The 24818-nt window shown below is 38.9% G+C and overlaps 1 protein-coding gene across 1 annotated transcript in view; it reads left to right on the top strand.

Annotated features, from left to right (window-relative positions):
- Nucleotides 1-258: 258 nt before the first annotated feature.
- Nucleotides 259-24818, top strand: part of LOC121307496 (potassium channel subfamily T member 1-like) — a 72818-nt gene continuing 48258 nt past the window's right edge. The window contains exon 1 of the mRNA XM_041239677.1: nucleotides 259-329. Within this exon, the coding sequence (XP_041095611.1) occupies nucleotides 298-329 (32 nt within the window). The 5' untranslated portion in view covers nucleotides 259-297. The remainder of the gene's footprint in view (nucleotides 330-24818) is intronic.

Genomic DNA, 24818 nt, shown 5'->3' on the forward strand with positions numbered 1-24818 from the left:
TGCTACTATAATGATGCGGTAACATCGTGTGGTAGTGTCTTACAGCATAAGAAAGAGCACCTATTATATGTGTGGTGCAATGACTGCTTAGTATATGATGAGAGGCTAGTGTAAAGGAGCAGATTGAAGCGTGAAGGAAGAAGCAGCGCCCAGACCATATTGAGAATACCCAGTGAGATGGCTGGAGCCAAGCTGAGGGATTCACCGTCAGAGATAGGTCCAGATGATAAGACTGTTTCGCAGAAGACGGGGGGGCCGAACTGGGTCTATACCACAGTGTCGACCTCGACCCGAAGGATGGGATCAGTCGGCAGCGAAGCTGGCCAAAGGTAGGCTACTGCAGCCCCACAGAGGTGGTTCGTGGAAGAAAATTGCAGTGCTTAGCTGCAGCATTCTAACTTGCAGTGCAGTCTGCTGTGAAATTCTGCGTGAAATTATGAACAACCGATTGATCCCTGCCGCAGATTTCCAGATATTACATAACACTGGGCGATCGTGAAATAAGTAAATATCGGTCTTTTACTTAAACAAGCGCAATATAATACTGTTTAACTGTGGACATTAAAAAAACAAAAACAAAAAACAACAACAACAACAACAAAAAAGAACACGTCTAAATAAATCATTATCCACTTTTGGAATAAGTCCTACTGATAAATTTGAACTAGACGAATAATTTGGACTACTGTTATTAATTCTGAATTTTATAATGGGGTTATTGATATGTGCACCTGGCTGGGGGAAATCGTTGTTTAATTTATGGCATATTTGCTGATGTGGGTGCCTGTGTAGAATGAGGACCACGACACTGCAAACAACGTAACACGTGGTTTGGAAACTGACAGGTGAGTTTGTTACATAACGCGGTAGCGGCTAGTCAGTTTCTTTGGTCTCTAAAAAAAAAAAATGAATAAACACAAAAAATATAAATGTAAAACCATCAGTTGACAAAGTAGCAAAAGTAAATAGCAACGATTAGGGGGATGCTGCAACCTTAAGTGTGGTTTATTTTCCTCAACAAACTGAATAATTGGGCTTTTATGAGATTCCAATTTGCTAATTGATTTACACAATTATTATAATGCAGTCGTGAAAATCATATGTTTTTACATTATTTTTGATGAGCACGTCATTTCTTGTGTTTCCCCCCTGTTTAAGTGATTTTGCAATGCAAACCAAGGGTCGTTTTGTATGCGCTATACCTACTGTGACGTCAACATTGCACATATAATAAACAATCTAGTGTCCGCCATTGAACTGGGATAACTTGGTTAGCTCTTGAAAATATAATTTTACATAATCTAGGTTCACAAATGTAAGCTAATGAAGGCTATAGCTTTGAAAGGGATGGTCTACATGTTTATGCAGTGTACCTGTGCGAGTGGGTGGGTGGGTGTGTCTGTCCGTGTCTACATCATACCACATCCAGACATCACGTTTTGATGAATTTTGGCATACGCATGTTTGACCACAAATTCCTGAAGTCCTTAGAATCTAGTGTTGTGAGTGGTTAAGCTAATGAAGGCTGCATCTTGGGAAGCGAGAGTGTTCTTCAACTTTGCATGGACATTTATAGAGACCCTGCATAAGGAGGGTAATGTTACCCTTTTGGTCCTAATAGTTTCCTCAAACTCTAAAGTATATTCTGTTGGCGTAAATACTTTCTATAGTGTTCACAAGCTTAGAATTCGACATGTCACGCTCATAAACTATTGCTAGAGTTATTTTAAAATGCTATTTTAAACTATATGAAATAGTACATTAAAATGTGTAAGTATTTGTACATAGAATAATAATTACTACAGCCTATGTCATGTTTTAGCGACTGCGAGGGTGATGCAGTATAGTGTGTGCTTTTGGAAGCCGTGCAGATTTAAAGATGCCTCAATTATGTTCAGTGTTCTACAGAAACTAACACTGTTTACCCTACTGTGCACTCATTGTATACACTGCATTGAATTACCTCAGTTGGTGCTTAAGGGTGTATGTGGTGTCCAATTAATAAGGTACAGTATAAATTATCTTAAATAACATGACCATGAGCTTTATACAGCAGATTAAGCGCTAACGTAGGACCTGTGTGTTAGGACAGGAATATAACTGCATTAATTGCTGCATGCTGCCCTCAGGCCTGTAGATAATATACTGCACCTTATAACACTAACAGTAAGAGATGCTAGGTAGAGCAGCAGTCTAGCACATTCAACACCCATGCCTCACATCACTGGAGGCCTGGGTTTGAATCTGGTTCCTGAACTGGATGGGCTTGGCCTAGCCCCTAGTGGCCATGAATCCTCATCACAAAACCGCAATTTGGCATTACTGAATGGTGTTCCAGGGCCATGCTGGACTGTAACCAGGAAGGGTGCTTTGCAGTTTGAAAACAAGGAATAAATGTTAGTTTAGGGCCCAAGCTGGTTCATACTAGATTTATACTGTACTATACGAAGTGGAGCTAAAGTCTATGAAAAGTGTGGATTGCTGTCCAGCTTAGCTGAAACCTGTGTTGAAGTTGAGAGTATTTTCATTGATACAGTACATTGAATGACTTAATGCAATTATAAGAATTAATAAATATGTAAATTCAAACTTGCAAATGGCATTGGAGGCTATTTTAAAGATAATTCCACAATTTACATTACCTGCGGTTTTAGAACCTCAAGTGACTGCTGTGCGATTGGTTGTTAAATCAATTGATTTAGCAATACAGTACTGTATAGGCATGAATACAATCTATAGAGGGGAATTTGGTGCACCGCGGGTGCAAATTAGGTAGGGAAAACTGGGGCACAAAATATTTCTCTTTTAACTTAATGCTAAAATATGTATTTTTTTGTAGATGCACAGATGTTGTGTTCATATGAATAAAACATGTTACATGCTATGCAAAGAGGGCATTGCAGGGGGTCCTGGTCACCCCTAATGACATTTGTATCTTTTTTTTTTTCTGTACACCTTTACAGTATATCTCGTTCTATACTTGTAGTTATTACTAGATACTACTAGAACATGTCCTGTATGTAGAAACATGGCTGTGTGCCAACTTTCAATAGAAAATTACAAAAAAAACCTCCTCGAGGGGTAACCCTTTATTATTTACCGTTGCCATTCTGTTTTGTGTTCTAAGAGTATACAATAATGTATTGCTGTGACCGGTATTGTACAGAAAAACAATAGCATTCAGAACTGTCACCAAGGTACACACAGTAAAACAAAGGACGATGTGCGTTTAAATAGCAAAATACGACCTGAATAAGAGAGAGTCTATTTATTAACGTCAAAAGCAAAACTGGAATCATACAAAATTAAATATAAAAACTTTTGTTTTAAAAAGTAATTTAAAAAGTACTGCAACACTGAAAATATATTGAGCGCCATGACTTATTTAAATCCAGCATTACAGGCAAGAACTTAATTATTTTGGCTACATTGGGAATGTATTCAGTTTGTCAGGTCTGATGTCTTGACTATCAGGACTAAACCAAGCATATACAGCTTTCATATATCATATAATACATTTGCATGACAAATGCATCTTTAACGTGAGGGAAAGCCCGCTAACAAAATAGTATAGCTGGTATTTCACTTTGAATGCTCTTTCCTAAAATAATATTCATTTACTGACAGCATTGATGCTTAATACCAGCTATTACAGGGCTATTGATGTGCTCAATTTCGGTTGTGCTAGCAAATGATAAGCATTCATAAGATCTGAGTGTCTCGAGTGCCTCTTCTGTTGAAACATTGCAGAACTCGGAGTTCTGTAATGACACTAAACATGACAAACCTAACTGTCTGCCTGCAGTCTCCAAGAAGAACATTTGGTGCAGATACCAAATAGGATTAAACAGGAATTGGAGATGTATGTGTTATTGTTTTTTATTCTGTAATTCTTGTTTGGCTTATGACATACAATACAATACACCCTCAAATACAATACATTACTGAAAGCTATTTACCAGTGGATGAAAGAAATCCAACAGTAAAAATGACCACAAAGAATATTTGTTTGAAAATCCTGTTTAGGACACAGGCTTGCTTTTAACTTCTGTGTTTTAAAAAGTCACTGGGTTGTGATGGCTGGATCAGAAAGTGACACACAAAGTGATTCTAAACAACAAGAAAAATACATTTGTTTCGATAACTGTGCTGCTTCAGAACCATACCAAGTATCTTTTAACCATCTACTGTATTGTATATTAAATGTGAGTCCAGGAACAAGCTTGCTTACAGCACAAACCCCTAACCCTAACCCTAACCCTAACCCACCCTCGCCAGCGCAGCTGCGTTCAGCTGGGACTGTGCGTCCACTAACACCTTTCACTTAACTGTACTGCAGCTGTTGTAGCTGTTGATCTCCCCTGTCTGTAAGACTGATTGATCAAGCTGTCAGTGAGAGCAGTGATCTCAGATGACAAAAGCTTGCAGGACACCTTTATGGCTTCCCACAAATTGCAGCTTGTTGCTTGCTGTTCATTCTTATAAAAGCCCCTGTCGGCTGCAGAGCAGTAAACTGATTTCCTCTGTATGCAGAATAACTTCACCTGAGTTAGAGAGCAAAGGGAATGCATTGTGAAGAGCTATTGGCATTCCAACTAGGCAACACATGTTTTGGGGGTTGTTATCATTGATGGGCACTGGAAAGTATGTTCAATTGTGTTAATAAAGCTCTAGAATTAAAACAAAATAATGAAATCACTCATATATACTTGGCCTAAACAAACAATAAAAGGCTTAAACAAAAATTGCTGTTGAAATATCAAGTTTCTCTCCAAACACGATAAATAGAGTTGGTAAATTTTTTAAAACCTATTTTAGTGGCATTTGGTCCATTACGCAGTAGTGTTGTATTGGCCTGAACTCCTATCTACAAATATTGAGTTAGAATGTGAAAGCAGATATACAGCAATGCAAGCTGTTGATTGAAACCATGGCATTTTGTGTATGGACCATTCTCCTTTAATTAGTTCAGTATTGCTGATTCTACAGAATATTATATTCTCAAATTACTCATACTTTGCATTTTAGCCTAAATGTTTACTTATAATACTGTACCCACAGAAAACAGTAATCCGGTATATACATGCATATACGTTCTTAAGAGTTATTTGAGGAAACTGTGAGGATCCTTTTTAAAGTCTTTGAAGACAACACCAACTCCTGTTGTTTGTTTTTCCTTTCTTTAACTGAGTATAATAAGCTGTGTAATTGATGCTATGGTTACACAATACATTCCTCATCTACTTGAGATGGTAACCAGGCATTTTTCAGTGGGCTTCCAATTATCTGCATTGTAAGTGCCCAATTGAAGTGTTTACAGATCTGTATATTAATTTAGTTCTGTACAGTTTAAGTAAGCAAGTGAAAAGTGGCTACAAGTACTTGGCTTTGATATTTTAGATTGTGTAGGTTATAATTCTGTAGATGGGTGTTTGTGACCAGCAGCTCTTGTGGTAAATAGCTTTAGCAAATGTTTGTGTTGTGCATTTATGTTGGGTAAAATGTTTTCAATTAGATTTTCTTTGGGGGATTACAAGGTTATTTTTTGCTTTTTTTTTTTTTGGAAATTCAGAAACTTTTAAAATATTAGACCAAAGCTCTGCTAAATGTATTCATTGTGCAGGATTTGGAAGAGAGTTTGGTTTTAAAGTACAGTGATTGATAACATTGTGCACCATATAAAGTAACCCATTGACACCATAACATATATTGTGATACAGTTCATATAGTGCCCTGCATATGGTGCTACATATCATATTGTATCCTTAATGTGTCATTGCGTACGTGCTACAAAAGATTAATAACAATCGACATACTGGTTTCTCCTTGGCTATCAGTAAGTGAGCAGCAATTACAGTATAGGCTTGTGAAATGATTTGATCAGGCTATTTTACTGCACAACAATTTTGAGATTTCTCTGTTTCAAAGTAATAAAGAACTGAGCTGTTCTGCTTATGATATGCTATTGCTGCTTGTGACAGAGAGAGAAAGATTCCAAGCTACAAGTCTCCCTCCCAGCCACAAAAGGCGCTGTGTAAGGCTGGTGGTATGACGGTATCCCTTGCAATCAACTACGGGGCAGGCAGTGATTGGAGAAACCATGGCGCACATTTGATTGCAGGAAGGAGTTGGGTAGTACAAAGGGGACGCAGCTACGTAAGTACGGCCTCTTGCGCTGAAAACCTAACATAAGGCCAGAGCCTTTTGTTTTTTTTTGGTAGGTACTTTTGTTTGATTGTTCGCAGAGGAGGACAAGGAAGCAGGAGCTGCCTCTACCAAGCCAGCACTAACCCCTGAACACTACCTTCACTGCCCAGCACTTAGACGCACCACGATCCCAGATTTTGAAGAGCACAATTGTGTGCGCCAGAGACGTGGGATTACAATTTGTATGTTGCAAGCTTTTTGCAAGCTTGCCATATTACTCCCTGATACCACTGCTGGTAGAGAGGTGGTTTGTTTTGTTATATTATATATATATATATATATATATATATATAATATATATATATATATATATATATGTCTAAACACACCATTTGTTATGAACAAATAGTCAAGTGATTTGGTGAGGGTCCCATCTGATCACACTGCGAAATTCAGTCGTTATAGGTCAATATACGTGCACAAGCGGCCTGTTATTTGTTATTCCCTGATACATTTCCTGCTAGCAAGGGAATTAACCTTAATGGGCAAAACAACCTCTTATGATTCCTATTTGTCTTCTGTTCTCATACTTGCAGCATTTCCAATTATTGTATTTTTTCTATTAATCATTCAGCATATAAACAATGCTCTGAATTGTTATGGTGTTCCTGCACTCTTTCCTGATCTGTACTCGGTGTGTGTAAAATTGTTGCAGGGCATAACAGTCACAGTTTTAAGTCATATAACTGTAGTTATGTATTTGCTTTTCATGTACATACTTTACTGCATGGTGTACCACAGTACCATTATAAGGAGTGTTACTTATATGATATATACTGCCTATGTAGAACTATATGGGGTCCTGTTTAACCATTAACCAGACAGTAAAGCCTTCGTGGAGGGGTACTGTCTGTGTTAGAAATGTTTTATTTTATTTCAAACCCTGATTTACCTTGTTTTATGATTCGTCCCATACCCTTCCACCTGCGGACAATGTCAGAGAATTGAAGTGAGTGAGCTTATTGGATAATACAGGGGGCAGTCCCTGGAGTCTGAGCCACATGAGAGGTGGGCTGCAGAGTACATTCTGAGCCTATAGCAGCGCAGCATTTGGACCAACAGCAGCCAGGTGCTTACCTGTACAGAACATGGGATGAGTTAACAGTGGACACTGACAAGCTGGAAAATGGCCATTCAAATACGACTGCAGATTTTAATTACACCTGATGCACTGACTAGTTGCTTCCCTGCTACACTTCCAGCTCCATTCTCCCTTTCACTGTTGCTGATGTGGGTACCCCAGCATTGTATCCTCTGCAGTGTGACAGGCATTCACTGTTGCTGATGTTGTACCCCATCATTGTATCCTCTGCAGTGTGACAGGCATGTACTGTTACGAATGTTGGTACCCCAGCATTTGGTTGTCTACTAAGACTGCCAACGTGTAAACTTCTCCTTTAGTTGAATAAATTCTGCCCATTATAAATAGTCGCCTTGGATGGCAAATACTATTTCGAACACCCATACATAGAAGATCAAATCAGTAACTTATAGTTGTTCAAATAGCCTGACAGGATTATGAAGGATTTAGGTACATATCTAGGATGACAATAAATTATATAACCATAACCAAGTCAAACTTGAATGTTTAACTGAGAGAATTGTTTAGAGTAATATGACAGTTTCACTTCGGCTTGGCAAGGTTGTCAATCTTTTTGTTTGTGTGTTTGCTTGAGTATGTTGTCTTTGGGCACCTGGTTTTGTGAGTTAGAATCTTCTGCCCTTCATGACTTATTCATTTATAAGTGGGGTGTTTTCTGCCAGGCATAAGCTTGTGTTGTAGCAATCCATCCATATTGTAGATAGTTTTGCATTATTCTAGCAGTTGTGATTGACTTGTAAGGACATTCAAGCACAACTTAATGAGAAACTACATGGAAAGTGTGTGTCTGTCTCTCTTGCATTTTTACGTGTGCATACTGTGGATGTAGGTCACTGTGTATTTCAACACAGTATCTTGTCTACTTGACTTAATTTCTTATTTTGTAGTTTCATTGTACCTCAGACTGTTTCAACTGCTGTGGAAAGACCTTTTTGCATATTTTGCTTTTGTTAACCAAATATATGAAAGCAGCACAGATACTGTATATATTGCTTCTGTGTGCTGTGCAAAAATAACATGAATTTAAATCAAGGGAAGTAATGTTAAAACTGTACAATGCACTAGTAAGACCTCATCTTGAATATTGTGTGCAGTTCTGGTCACCTCGCTATAAAAAAGATATTGCTGCTCTAGAAAGAGTGCAAAGAAGACCGACCAGAATTATTCCGGCCTTAAAAGGCATGTCATATGCAGACAGGCTAAAAGAATTGAATCTGTTCAGTCTTGAACAAAGAAGACTACGTGGCGACCTAATTCAAGCATTCAAAATTCTAAAAGGTATTGACAGTGTCGACCCAAGGGACTTTTTCAGCCTGAAAAAAGAAACAAGGACCAGGGGTCACAAATGGAGTTTAGACAAAGGGGCATTCAGAACAGAAAATAGGAGACACTTTTTTACACAGAGAATTGTGAGGGTCTGGAATCAACTCCCCAGTAATGTTGTTGAAGCTGACACCCTGGGATCCTTCAAGAAGCTGCTTGATGAGATTTTGGGATCAATAAGCTACTAACAACCAAACGAGCAAGATGGGCCAAATGGCCTCCTCTCGTTTGTAAACTTTCTTATGTTCTTATGTTCTTATGCAAAACTGCACATCCATTTGTGTTGTTGTTGTTTGCCTTGAAGTTCTGGAAATATTCCACATTTCATTTACTGCAGCTGTATCTGCTCAGGTTATCTTGGTACACATTAATTATGGACATGAATATAGAAAAAAAAATCTGTGCTTTTGCTACTGTGAAGAGAGCAGAGTAGCAAGGAAATGAGAAGTGACAGTCAAGCTGAGCATGTTCACACTTTTTTTACACAGTTCTATCTACGGTATTTGTTTGTCAGCTTATCCTTTGTTTTGCGCCATAGCCATGATTTAATGATGTCGTACAACCTTTTATTGTTTTCCCCACTGTCTGCTTTTTGCGTGCTGGCTTTTGACATTATGCCATGCCACTGCTCTCACCCACAACAGAAGGAAGACCATTTTAAAGATCTTTCCCCTTGCCCAATTAAATGATTAGCCTGGCTTATTTAACAACCCATAATTTCTTTAGAGATAAGTGCAGAACAAGTAGGACGCATACTTGTTCACTTTTAATGATTGAATAGGATTTAATATTTAAGATTAAGTAGCTTTAAATGTCATGTTAAGGTGTTTTTTTTTTTTTTTTTTTTTTTACATTTCTTCAATATGAAGTTCTTATCCTTTTTCTCTAAATCTTACCTGGCTTTGAGCTTGACTGGAGAAACGTACATGCCAACACTGACCATCTATTCTGTTGGTAGGCCTAATACAAGACCTGTTCCTCCTCAGTAATTTCATTAACCAAACTGCCACTGGGGAAGAAACATGTTGTGATAGATGATTGAGTTTTATTTTGTTGATTTAGTTCAGTGATTTATATGTTAATAGTAAATACACACAGTCTGTGGTTAGGAATATCTATTTACTGTCAATAGGGAGTGGGAGAATGAGGGCCACATTTTGTTCACTGTAATGCAAGCCTCTGTAGAAGATTATGGAGAGTTGCATCCAAGTGTGCTTTTTTCTGACTAAATTAGCATTCATGCTGAAGGGTTTTTAAATAGGGCAATATTATATGACCCCTGATTTCAGAATATCTGATTATGTTCCCTCACCGCATAAACATTTAAACCTTTTGTGTAAGTGGTCATGAACGTTTTCAATTCATGTATACTGTAATTGTTTATGTATATCAATTGTGGTTTATTATGCATGCTATACATTAATAATCCATAGAATAGCCTCATAAAGCAGTAGATTTTTGGTTAAAAGTTCTCGAAAATACTAAACAGTTTAGGATTTTTATTTTTGAGTTACTGACTAAGCATTTTAGGGCCATATTTTCAAAGCATCTACTCCAGCCTGTAATTCCTGTTTTTGGAGGTATATATCAAGATCTCTTCAACATGCTCAAGGTGTTTGTTCATCACTTTGCGTTATGTTTCTGGTGTATGTTTTGAAATGGTACTGGGGGTTACTTCCGACCAGTCTGAAGTATTCTTTATTATATAACCCAACCAGAGGAAATGCTGTCACAGTACTTCATCTTCACAAAAGCCCATTGACCAGGAGTGTAAAACTCAATTCTGTCCAGGGAACCATATTGCTGATTGATATTGGATAATGTGAGTCTTATAGTATATTCATCTGTGCAATCTAACTATGCATTATCTGCAGTGCTGTGCATCAAGTTCATTGCAAAGTTCATTGGTTTCATGTTTAAGACCATATTTTAAATCTTGGCCCATACAGATATAGATATAGATGTCCTAATTATGACCGATGTTGGAACTTCTCTTGAGAGATTTTGTCAGTAGCTGTCATTAACATTTAATGACCGTTATCAGAAAAAATCTGTAATTTAACATCCCTTTCTCAGCTTTAGCAAGATTATCTGCACTACTGTATCTGTGTAATGCTGCAAACTGCTGCCTAGAGGGAAGCCAAATATCAGACACAAATGTCTAGCCAAGACTAGTTGTTATCAGAATGGCAAACACTGTTTTTCGTCTGTATTTTTCTTTTGCTTCGAGTTTGTACAGTAGTTGACATTTTTAAGTCCCTGCTGCTGCAGGTGTAACAAGAACTGTAAGTTCAAGGAGGAAGCTTGCGTGCTAGCGGGTGAAAAAGGCCATTACGATCATGTAAACAAACTGGAAAGCTAACAGGGTTGGACAAAATAGGGTGCACAAAAGGGTAGAAGAATGTATATTATATTTAGAGTGGAATTGAACATGACTGTGTGGTGCAACAACAATGAAAAAATTCCCTAGTTTTCTGATATTTATAACACTGATAGATTAACTTTAGTGCTCAGACCAAATCTAACACACGGACTAGCACCGGTATCAAATTATCAGCACCTCCTTCTTAAAGGAAAATATCAATATCCTCCCACTGACCAAATGAAATGAAGGATTTAAAACACCAGCTATACATAAAACACAATCCTGTGCAATTGGGCTGTCATTTACCTGGATAGTTTCTATATAAAAGCTGCATCTCCTTATCTGGTTCAGTCATGACGAGTAAGACATTAAATCTTCCAGGCTTCGAAGAGTGCTTGTAGCAGGGGCTCCATTAGCAGGTGATTATAACTCAAAGTTTCAGATACACAATGTTTCAAATTTTCTGTCCATGGCAACCCCTATTTCCTTGAGATTGACGGTGGCCAGTAAACAGGATTACTGTTGCTGCCACATAGCATTCTGAACCTTGTGTATTTTTGTAATCTTTTGCAAAACTCTGAGGAAAGGTTCTGCAAAACTACCCCTTGGTTTGCATGACAGTGCACAGAAAAAAAACACATAGGCGGCATTAATGCAAAATCCAGTATAAGCAAATGTATTAGAAACAAATCACGCAAATTGAATGCTGTTTACTAATAATGTTCCCCTAACAATATTTACTGTCTTCTGTTCATATATTCTGTTTCTAGGGTGTCTAGGCTGTATTCTGTAGAGTACAGCATGGATTCCACTAATGCACAGTAAGTTAGAACATGCATGTATGCTTGCTTTTAAAACGGGGGAAGCTGCACATGTAGTATATCTTTTTCTTCCTGGGTTTAATATAGTTAGGGTTACTCGATGGCTCATGTACACTAGGCCAGTTTGGGACAGTTCAGGCTTTTCAACTCCCACCTCAATGCATTCTGGAAAGTGTAGTACTGTTGTGAGTGTTATCTGAGAGAATATGGTAAGGACAACAACTTTGATCTACTTTGATCACAAGTCTAGCCATGTTGTATCAAACTTTGTTTCATGTAATCTGGTTTAAAAGCCATTGTCTTGCCTCTAGTTTGCAGCAGCAATATTATAACTGGTCCTCTTTTTCAAACAATAGATAAAAAGTTACTGCTGCTTCTATGATCTAGCTGGAATGATATCATGTGACCTACACCACAAGTACCAGGATGCTGCAGTCTGTATTTAACATTTGCATACCATTAACTAACCTTAAAAAAAATGTGACAAACATAAAAGATTGTCAGCACAACAAAGAGGGGGCCAAGTAATAATGTTAATACAAACATTAAAATGGACTTTAAAGTGTTTGCTAGCTCTTGTTTATTCTGTTGTAAGTATGTTCAAGCTACGTGCAATAGCTGATGTATTAATATCATGACTATTTCAAATTTAAATACATGTTTGCTTCTATCGTTTTATGGCTTACTATTGGCAGCTAATTGCTTAGGGCTTTATATGCAGCACAGTTGATCATGTGACAGACCACAATCTGTATCTTAACAAAGCAAGATTCACTGCCGGTAAGCAGTTGGAAGAAATCAATGCTATACAAGTCAATGCAAATGTAAGCACTAATTGATGCGGTTTAATTAATTTCTTGATTTAACATCAAGGTAGATTTCGAATAAGGTTCTCTTGTGAAGGGCATGACACAATTGTTTTGAACAGCTACACTACTGGGGTTTTCAACCTTTTATTTGACACTGTGCACCTTCTGTTGGGAGGTTTCAGCTGAAGTACCCTTTTCAGTGAGCGAAAACGGTATGGTACCACAGTTGTAGTAAAGGCAGAATAATCTGATTAACACGTTTTTTCCCTCCCATTTATTTAATATATACGTTTTCACAGCAGTCTGGGACTGGCAAACTGCTGGTTTAACACAGAATACCAAACAGTAGGCTTCTTTTTTAAAACTTAATTACATGGCTTTGGATGATTTTGTATTTGTGCATTTCTGAGTCATCCTGTGCATCCCCTGTGACCCTTAGAGGTACCCCTGGTTGAAAACCCCTGCTACACTAGGTTAAAGGAAGTTACTTTTTTACTTCCTAGGTCATTTTGCACCACATTTTTGGATTTGCAGCATGTCGTTGGCTGCAGGTCATTGGGTCACATTTTTGGATTTGCTGTGTTACCTCAAATCACTTTAAACTCTGTAATAAGTTAGATCTCACCCCTCTAACTGCCTTGGTCTCAGAATTGCAGTGGCGTCTCTCCATGACTTTCTTCCACTGTGCTTTTTATTCCCAGTCTGTCAAAAGGAATAAGGGACGCTTTGCTTTGAAATCAGGTGCAGCACAGCGGAATGTTTTAAAAATACACGAGGAAGTTTCTGCCTTTTAGAAATAAAAAATAAAAAACCCACTGTGTTGAAAGGTGTACCTGTGATTATGCCTCTGGCACAGGGACTGACTTGATAACAATTTGAAATGGGTCTTTCCTTCAACAGCAGGCTGAGATCAAACCAGTTTGAACCGCCATTTAGTGTTCCAGAACTCCCTGCCGTGTTTACAAGCAGTGTGTTACTTTTCCTTTGCTCTGTCCTGTGTTGTCCGTTTCACAGATATGCACCCATCATGTGTCGTATCACACAGAGAATATATTTCTCAGCTTTACTAGGGAGCGTTCGCCTGGAGAAACAAAATGGCTCTTTTATAACATTGCAGTGTATCCTGATCTTGCTCCCTCATGCTGCAATGCTGGTTTTCTGTTCCCATAAGATGCCTCTCATTTCAATCAGAGAACCAGCATTTGTTGCAGGAGGGAACATGGTCTGGATACAATAAAAAAATAAAGACCAATGCTTCTTCTGTAATGCAGATGCTACCGCATCTTCACAAGGCACAAGTTGGGAAACGTTTTCTCAAACATTGAATAAAAAAATATAACAACCGGGATACAAATATATTTCTGTGATGTGGACCATACAAGATACAGCAGACACTGGTACAAATGGCAGCGGTCTGTGAATCACTTTCATAGATGAGAAACAGGCCTGCAAAGCAGATGATGCTGGAGCCCCTTCATTATATTATCAGGAAACTATTGTCGGTAGGTGAAGGAATTATCCAAAAACTGGTAATCTTTGGTGATATTGGAACGAGCAAATAATTGTTTTTATACAGACTGGCTGAAGATTTCACTGTTGGTATTACCAAATTAAAATCTTTTATTGATGTATTTATTTTAAATGCCGTCCCACGATAAACTCATGTCGAAGAGTGTCTAGGCATCTATTCTTTTTAACATGACCCTGTCCTCACCCAAAACACACACTTGCTTGATAGTAATCATACCCCCAGAAATGTCAATTTATATATGGATACCCCTGTTTTTTCTGGGTTTTTATTATTATTATTATTATTATTTATTATTATTTATTATTATTATTATTATTATTATTATGTAGTCATTTGCAGACACTTTTATCCAAAGCGACTTGACTAGGGGGTGAACTATGCATAGCAACTGCTGCAGCAGAGTCACTTCCAATAAGATCTCAGTTTCCCGTCTCATCCGAAGGTCGGAGCACAAGGAGGTTAAGTGACTTGTTCAGGGTCACAAACAGTGAGTCAGTGGCTGAGCTGGGATTGAACTGGAAACCTCCTGGAACAAGCCCAAGCACCCTGTTTATGCTCTTGAATCATTAATAATTGAATAATTGAGTCTGCAGTAGACCACACTTTTTTGCAGCTTCCTGTTCTGTTAACGTCAAGGGCATGAAACACTTTTTGGGGACAGAAGAATATTGAAAAATGAAGCACGTACTCAAGTGCCCTCAATCTACATTAAAAATAAAATACTACATTAAAACAAATACAGTTTTATTTGATACATACATTTGGCTTTCAGTTGCAGTTTTAGTTGTACATGCATTGCCTATTGCTTGACCCTGCTTGCTGTATCCTTCTGAAGATCCAAGCGCATGCAGTTTCTAATTTTCCTTGACGCTCATCGCATTTATGAAAAAGGCCAGAGTAGCAGGGTATAAGTTAATGCTTTCCTGCTTTGGGTAGACAATTGATTAAGAGCAATTGATTGATCACATTTGCGTCAAAGGCAAGTGGTGATCGCAATGTACAGGCTGACAGTGAACAGTAATGGATGTGAGTCGAAGCTTTGTGAATAGGGCCCATTTGTTGCTTCAATCTTGAGTTACCATTTTCTCTAAATCTGCCTTTATTTGGTTTTGAACTTCTCTGGAGATTCCTAAGTGTCGGGACCAACCACTTTTCTCACTCTGTTCAAATCAAGTATCGTTATGACGTTTGGACTCTGTGGGGTTAGCAGATTTGTAAAGTTGCTTTGTCACATGATTCAAATGGAATGAAGAAGGCAGTTCAGTGCCAGCACTCCAGACAAGCTCAAATAAGAGCAGAGCTTGGTAGAGGCAGATTTAGAGAACTACTGTAACTCAATGTGGGAGCACCATGGTCTTTTGATTGATATGTAGGTGTGCCTTTTCTGTCTACAAAGTTATATTGGTTTCCTATTTAATTTCCTGTGCTGCAGGTAATAGGACCATGTCTTACCTATACACTCACAGTATAAACAGCACATACTGTTGGAAACATTATGAGGTCAGGTGGGGTTCTCAGAAAGTTGACTTAGAGCATTGCACTGCAAGGAAAGATTTAAGTACAGCATCAAAATGTTAATCAAAAAACTGGCTCTACTGGAGGTACTGGTCAAAACCATACGTACAGTAAAACAGCAGATAGAACATGGTTTTCCATGGTTACAAGAGTTCCAATTATAGGGAACGTTCTATCAGGCCGTGTTTTGAGTGCTATTTAGTTGACGTGAATTACAGAGATCTCTGAATTACTGGTGCATGGCGACCAGCTTTAATTGAGTGACATTATGTGCCCTCTGAAAAACAAATATAATTGCACCTCATTGTGATAATGACAGCAATCCATGGTGAAAGCTTAGATAAGAGTTTTAAGGGGTTAAGTGGACATAACAACATAATCTGAGCCTTAACGTGAGGCTGCATGGGAGCGGGTTTAATGTGTTAAAGAGGGATATTTATTATTGATAAGAGCTCATTTTCTCCAATTAGTCCCATAAGATTGTATCCGAACTCCTGTCGTTCTTGGCAGTTAGCAATGGGACTTGAGCATCCTGAAAGACTACACTTTAGCTGACCAAGGTAAGGATTGAAATTGGACCACCATGGACTGCTGTAAACCGATCATTAAGAAAATGTCACAGACAACAGAATCCTAGTTTTTAAACCTGACACAACGAAATGTGATATATCTTGTAGAAGAGGAAGCACACTTGTAGTTATGTACTGTGTGTAAGAATAGAAACGTCTGCATATCACTGTCAATAGGGTGTAGTTGAACCAACATAGGTTGCCAAGGCAACAATGATTCATTGCTGAGTGTGCAAGATGTTTCAAATGTTTTGGATGGTTCTTTTTTTTCAATTTTTTTGTGACAGGGTGTGGTGAGTGCTATCTTCTGGGGCTTATTCAAGTGGGAAAAAACAGTGATTCACAACGCTTTCTCAGTTAATTTCTAACAGACCACAACTAGGTTTGCTAAAGTTGTTTGTGTATAAACTCCAAGTAATGGTGCTTTAGATAGTGGTGCTAGTTACTATGCTCAACTTCAACTGAACTTCCATTCTTTGAGAAACGTTTAGATGAAGATGGATTGATGCAGTATGTGTTAAGTATGTGTCACTCCTCTTCAGTTGCAGTAACATACAGTTTTTGTAATGCAGGCCGCACAAGCAATAGAGCCATCTATAGTAGTGACCTGTCACTTTGGACCATATTTCCTTTCCTGCAATACCTTGTTGTGCACTATATTGTGCTGGTGCTTACTGACTTTAGAAATTGGAGTGAACCCTTGTGATGTACTCATTCCAAACTGGAAGTAACCAATGTGTCCAATCCCTGTCCTCTTTTGAGAGACTTGTTTGGATGGAAGATATTATTGAAATGTGGTTGAGAGACGACCTCTACTAAAATTAGACCCGAACCTGGCTACAGTGAAATCAACTGAGCCCCAGTTCCTCGCAGCCCCAGACTGAACTTCTCATTGAACAGGAGGCACCTGGTATTGTCTGCAGGCTGGGTCCTTTACTCATCCCCTCAGCCAAGCACCTGCTTTCTGCTCTGATGGTTCACATCTAACTCACTTGAGACAGCTTGCAGGCCTCCTGTCGTTTAGGATTTATTTCATGCTCCAGACCTCCACCACTTTCTGCAGAGCAGCTTTGCTATGTAATTTCGGGGTCTTCATCATTAGGAGTTTAAACATACAGTTTTATTGAGCATTACATTACTACCCTGAAACTTGTCTTTAGTCATTTCTGAAGAGACCTACCAATGGAACTGCCATTTTATTAAAAAAATATGAATGAACAGAAATATAATATTTTTTATAACATTTCTAAATATTTGCTTTCAATGATTTAGTACAGGCCTATATACTGTATAGCTCCTTGGGAGTTTATTAGTATGGAAACATGGGAGCACAATTAGTTCACATGCAGATGTACCGAGATTCCAATTGAATGATTGATTATCAGTCGAGTCTCTGTACATTTGCATAAAAGATGCAGTGTTTCACTCACTCAGGGTTGGATGTACAGTGAGGACAGTTTCTTTCTTACTATTTAGAAAGTTTTTTAGTTCTTGTAAACCTTTAGAGTCCATGTTTAAAAATGTGTGCCCTTGTCTGCTGATCGTGTCCATCTGTCACAATCTATGAGAGAACTCAGCCATGATTTTGCCTGAATCTTCACCTTTCTTTTATCATACACTGCTAGCCTCTATAGATAGTTTGAATTGCATTTGGCTAGATTCCATATTGCATGAACTCCCTGGTCAAAAGCATGGCTTATTAAGATTAGAATATTAGACGGCTCTGATTTTGTACATTGTAATATAGTGGCAGTACCATTTCCCTGTCATAGGCACTTTATATTGAAAGTGGGAGATTGTGACACTCCTTCACACACTGCAGAAGTTCATGAAGCAGGGTAATTAATTGCCGACTCGCAACATTGCCTTCTCCAGCAGCACTGTCTGTGAAATTGGAGTTGATATGCAACAATACTCTCTTCATCTGCTGTGTTTGTTTTTGTAAGAAGATATATGCAGTTTTTAAACAATTAAATAAATAAATAAATAAACATGCTGGCAGTTTGTATGTTGAGCATTTGGTTGCTGTTGATTTTGATGCTGTTATTCTTGGGAGTGGATGAGCAGAGGACAGGGAGTGGATGGAGAAGGAGGCGAGGTAGTGAAGAGTTTGCGGATGTCTGTGATTTTGGAGGAGAAGGAGGCAAAGTCATTAGCTGAGATAGAGGAAGGTGGAAGAAAGGGAGGGCTAAGGAGGGAGGAGGAGAAGGTAGGGAAAAATTTATGGGGATTGTTAGTGGAAGACCTAATGATAGAGTGGAAGTAGGAGCATTAAGAGGAGAAGGAAAAGAGGAGCGAGTGATAGAGTTCCAAAGCAGCAGGGAGATTGGTTTTCTGCCACTTCTTTGCAGCAGAGCACAGTTCAGTATGAGCTGAGCGGAGCGCAGAGGAGGCCAGGGCTGGGGTGGAGAGAGTCGGACAGGTCGAGGGGTGAGCGGGCAAAGGGATTCGAGGCAGGAGGTGAAGGACGAGAAAAGTGAGCTGAGGAAAGGGGGAGAGGCAGGTTAAAGGAGTAGCAGCTGGGTGAAGCTAGAGGACAGGAACGAGAGGAGAGAATTATGGTTAGAAGTTAGTCATGGTATGGAGCAGTAGAGGAAAGGAAGTAAAAATGGCTATGGGAGAGGGTGGTGCTGAGAGAGAGGTGAAAACAGCGAGAGCATTAATTAACAAAAAGAAAAGAAAGAAATGTATGTAAACATGGTTTGGAGTTTGACCCTTCAGTTCGATGCTTGGATAGAACATGTTGCAGCTGGTCCACATAGGTCTGCCCTAGTTTGGACTACCACAGTGTAGACTACCATCCCTTTGGTGAGCTGGTGCGGAGTGCTGGCGCACTAGATTGGTGTCAGTGCTTATATAATGCCTCCCCCCCCCCAACCCCCCAGAAGTCGAGAGCTATTTGCTGCAGACAATTGCTTGCAAATTAGCCAAAATCGAGTCTGCTGCTTCCTGTTACAAGGTGCCAAGTTGTTGATTTAACACAACTTTCCCACATTACGGCAGCAGACTGGCAATAACTCACTTTACAATTAAGAGGAACCGGTTGAAGCAAAATAAAGAACTGAAAGTGCCAAAGGCTGTCATTATAGAAATATTTTAGGTAAAAGTTTAAAGACGCTTCCCTTCATTGCCATGCAATCAGAATACATGATTGGGTTTTTGAAGTTATAGAAGAAATGGATAAAAATGGCCTGGGTTGGGTTGCCACAGCGACCTCTACTGTAGGTCTAGAAGTACAGAATGTGGATACTGTGAGATAGGAATACAACATGTTGTGCTGATTGCACTGTCTTCAAGAATCCTCTATTGGTTATCCTTGCAGCATGGGGTTGAATAAGAAGCAGCTAATTCCAAGAATCTGGCAGCGATCCCTGTGTGCCATGTGGTGCTGTCTTTTTATGGCCTTCCTCTGGCTCAAACAGACATCCGCTGACTCGTTTCTTGCCAGTGGGTACTATACATGAAGATAATGTATCGGAGAGAATTTTCTATAAAGGTGTTTAATATTAATATACATTACTCGTTTAGTTTGGGATCTTTACAGAGGATCGTTATTGATTCGTGCTTGTATTAAAGTATGTTACATTTGCCATAATGAATGTTATTTCTCCACACCCCTTATATGCATGGTGAAGTAAGATATTGATTTAAGGTGGTGTTGCTAGATAATGGTTTAAGGTCGTATGTGTGTATGTGTGTTTGTCTGTTTGTGTGGCTGGGTTTAAGTTAATGCATTTGTTCCAGGAAAACTAGAGTAATTCTAGCTTTATGTAACCATAAGCATGTACTGCATTAAAAGGAAAGACGACTACATAATTGAAACCATGCTCGCAGTAAACCACTCTCCAATTAAACCTTCACAGTTCTTTTTTAAATGTAGTGTTGACATTTACCATTCCTGCTGTTACAGATCCTGTGCTGTATTCAGGACCTTATTCTCACTTCACATATAGAAAACGATTGTAAACAAGCACAAAGGCATATCAGTGCTTACAGTTAGCAGAAACCTGCAATGCATGTTCATACAGTATTTGTGTGTATTTATTTAAAACAATTTACTGTAGTAAACCCAGTGATATCACAGTCATTTTCAGTAATATTTGCTATACTTTTGAACCAAATTAGCTTTCTCCTGAATTTCGGAACGGAGAAGTGATAATACTGTGGGATCTCAGTACAGGAAATGCTGAACCCTCAAGCATATGACAAGGGGATATCATTCCACAGCTTAGATTTTTAAAATACGATGCAGCCAGCACGGATATTAACAGCATCTTATTAATGTGTCACAGAGATTAGGGGGTGAACTATGCATCACAGCGGCTGCTGCAAAGTCACTTACAATAGGACCTCGGTTTTATGTCTCATCTGAAGTGGGCTGTGTCAAGCTGAGGTAGAGTGCTGAACAAGCCATAAGGAACACTATGACCCAAATAAAAATCTCCCACTACACATTTGAGGCCTTTATAGTGATTGGAAGTGTAGGACCATTTAAAGGTTCTGTAGTGTATTTCCCATTGGACATTTACGTTTCGGAAACCGCTTAGCTAATACAGAGCCAGAAAGAGCAAAGGATTTCCCCATTCATAATCGGGGACCTCCAGGTGCAGTTACGTGGGTGGTGTAGCAGCACAAAGCAGTGATAGCTTTGAAAGGTTACACCTCCCACTGGCTGCCTATAATTACAGGGTGCTCTGCTGCTTTCTCATATTAAGTCACCAGGATTATCAAATCATACAAAATATTCACAGCAAGCATTTTAGTGTCTAGCAGGGAATCACTGCAATGGGGTGAGGAGAAACCTCTCAAACCTGATAAAGATAATAAAGATGCCGACTGGAGCATGCACCAGAATTCTGCATTCTGTGTCTGTTTCTGCGCTGCAAAGTTAGCACTTTTGTACCAGAAATGCAATTTGATCCATTAAATTGTGCTGACATTCATCCACTGTATTAGGTTTCACAATTTCTATTACACCAGCAGTTTAATAGGGTTCCTGTTTGGTGTCTTGGATGTTGACAAGCTTTGAAGAATGTTGCAGAAAATTAATACAAGCTTGCTAGAAAAAAGCCATTCATAACTCATAATGTGTACTAGATATTGATCTTAATGGAAAACTACCTTATAAATTCCTTATCTTAAATTTTATACCTCAGAACTGTAGTAGTTCGCTGGTCAAAAATCCAAGTCTATTACTGGGTGATTAAAAGACCTGAAGTCACACAATAAAGGAAGCTTTGCCTTGTGAACTGCAGTCTACCATAACAGGCAGGCTCAGTGCTCTGTTTAAAATAAAAAAATACAACAACCATCGTTCTCTGATAGTGAAGCCAGAAAATCATCTAATATTTCTAGGTTCTCAGTTTGCCCAATTATTTTACCCTTGTTTTTCTTCCCAATTTAAATTATGTCCAGTTATGTTCCATCACGGCAGCTATTCCCACAAAAAGCTCAGGAGAACTGAAGGTCACTGTGCAATGGTCTTTTTACACCCAGCTGCTCAACAGTAGATGTCAGCAAGCTACTGGCCCCTGGAGAACAAAGGCCAGCCCTGCTTTGAGCTCAGCAGGCATCTGGCCAGTGGGGTCCTTTTACCGGAACCCGGGCCAACACTGTGAACTGCCCAGCGAGGATCACTGGCTTTGCACAGCCAGGGCGCAGACCTGCCTTCCCCTTACTCCCCCTGCACACCACTTCGAGACCCCTGATTTCATATTTCTGGTTGTACATGAAACTTATTCTAAAAAGATCCTTCCATTTTAACTGCAATGTTACTTTGAACTACTGTACAAACACGTGTGTGTTCTACAAAGGTATTCATGTTACATTCTATTTTAACTTAAATTCTTAGACTTGGTTAACATGTTAAAACTTAAATATTAAGCCATACATATAAATAAAATAAGGAAATGCATTAATAAGTTATAAAACAGTTTGTTTAACATTATATGCACCTTTTTTTTTTTTTTTTTTTTAGCTGTAAGCAAGGTCTTTTCTACTGTGCCACTTTGTCAGTTTAGTAGCCCTCCACTAGCCAATCAGCAAACCGAATCTGTGCCCACAGAGATAGAATACAAATTGTGCTTTCAAGTTCGATCATCTAAATCATAAGCGGTATGCGTTTGGGTCGGAATGTGAACTTTTTTTTTGCCGTTTGCGGTTCAGGTGCGGGTCAAAAAAAAAAAAAAATCGCTTCTCAATTGAATCACCAAAAAATGTTTTCTGTTCTTTCACAAATAACACATTAGAAGGCAAATGTACCAGTATTGCCTGTGCTAAAGCAGGAGGCGATTAGGAGCTGACTAAGCAATGTTGTGTTCGCTTGTTTGATACGTCGCAAGATCTATTTATTACGCGGAGGGTTTTTTTTATCACGCAGTTCGAGAAGTACATCAGAAGTGTGGAATTATTTTGGAATCATAGCGAATGAAAATAATAAACATGTCACTGGATTTGTTGCTTGTAAAACCTGTCATTATGTTTTTGTGAACGACAGCCACAAAACTGGTACATCATCTCTGCGAAAGCACAGGTGTAACTCCCTTTCAGCTGGCGGCACGAAAGGAAGAGACAGGTGCTTTATAGTAAAGTAGCGATAGTTAATATGTTGCAGTGTTAAAATATATGCAGACCACTAGAGAAAGCTACCACGCTGTATAGCCTATTGTATAAACTCAATCTGTGGAGAATGGTAGCGATATCTCTGTGTGAGAGTCAGTTGACGTAGGCAGTAGGTAAAGGACAAACACTTGAGGGTTTGGGTCGGTTTGTAGGTCTTAACAGAGCGGGTCGGGTCGCGGATAAGAAGGTATTGCAGTGGATTGCGGGTTCGGGTCGGGTCTGTAATAGCAGGTCGGGTCAGGGGTAAGAAGAAGGTGTTGCAGTGGGTTGCGGGTTCGGGTCGGGTCGTGGGTAAGAAGACGATATTGCAGTGGGTTCAGGTCGGGTCCTGTAGTAGCGGGTCAGGATCGGAAGTGGGTCGTAAAAAATTCAGACCCGCAGAGGACTCTACCGTCCAGTATATAAAACTGCGGCAAAATGTCTTTAGAAAAGTAAGAGCTAGCGCCCTCTAGTGAAAAGATAGCATTTTTATTTGTTGTATTACAGTCAGTACACAGCTGTGCACCAGATGGTGCTGGCTCTTCTGTAAAGGCTGATTCTGCTTTTGCACGCAACCAGAACAAAAGAGCAGCCCCAGAACTCCGCCTGAAGCCTCCACACAGAAAACCTCTAAAAGTTTGAAAAACAAAAAAACAACACAACACTATTTTAATAAATGCAGTTAGAAATCTTTTGAATACAATGGTATCTGTACATTGCTTCATCCTAGTGCTTTTGCTGTAGTCTGATTGCTGTTAGACCACTGGAGTGAGTTTAAACTGCAACACATTAGGAGCTAGGACCAAGGAATACAAAAAAAAAAAAAAAACAGAAGGGTGACCAGTGATAATACTGGTAATGCTAAAAAATGATTTAAAACCCTGATTAGCACCCCTTTAATCAAAAGTGGTGTGCTGCATGTACTATTTTAAAGAACACTTGAAACATACCGATTTTAATTATCCAAGATGAAGTTAAGCTTTGTTGGTCGTTGGTCCCTTCATTTTTGTTTAGAAGTGTTGTAAGACCTAATCCCCATAAAGGCAGACAATATCTCATATAAGAGCCTGTCAACATAGTGATTGCATTGACAGATGGAACCGACCCAGGTTTATTTGTGAGTTCCCTTCTAAGCTATTTGCTGTTTGCAGGTGGTGAGTCACTACTTGTATGTGCGTGACAGTTTGATTCAAATGGTTTGCAATGCTTTCGCCACATTTGTCTTCAGAGGCAGTGACAAGGTGTTTAAACTCATTTTCTTCACTTTTGTGTCAGGTTTTTATTCCACTGTTGGACTGTCTTAGAGAAAGAGCACTCTAAAATTAAATATTACAGTTGACGTGCTGAAGGGTTTTGTGTTACTCAGTGTCATTCCAGTTATTATTTTAAGTGCAGTTAAAGGTGGGAGTCTTAACTGTAAAACTAAATTGCTTTAGTGTTTCCTGGCAGTCGATTTGCCAAGTAGAGAAATTCTGTCACTTGGTATTTTGCAATTCTAGCGTTCCCTGCATTCAGTAGCTCAAGTATATTAAGATTCTTGTTGCTATTGGGGACCTTGTCTTCTCTTGATTACAGGTCTGTCATACATAGTGCTCACAAAAAGCTCACCATGCCATCATGGAAACTTCACTACCATCATTGTGTGATAAGTATGTTCAACATTTACAGTTTGGCTGTGTGCTATCGACACTGGAATGCTAAAGATATTAGAGATAGCTGTTCTAAATCTGGATTTGAGTCCAAACTGAAAACATACTTGTTTACTCTGGCCTGGGTGTGATGGATATTGTTTTTATATGTGTATTTGATTTGATTTGATTGTAAAGTGTTTTGATGAGCTCAAACATGACATTGGTTTATTTGTTTTCAATCTTTTTAATGTGATGTCTGTTGGGATCATTTAAGAGGAAAGGTGCGATTTATAAATTATGGGCATTTTTGTTGGTGTGTTTATTTTCTGACAGCTATGATGACGT

This window comes from Polyodon spathula, chromosome 56 (genome assembly GCF_017654505.1).
Source record: "Polyodon spathula isolate WHYD16114869_AA chromosome 56, ASM1765450v1, whole genome shotgun sequence".
In the NCBI taxonomy this organism is placed as follows: domain Eukaryota; kingdom Metazoa; phylum Chordata; class Actinopteri; order Acipenseriformes; family Polyodontidae; genus Polyodon; species Polyodon spathula.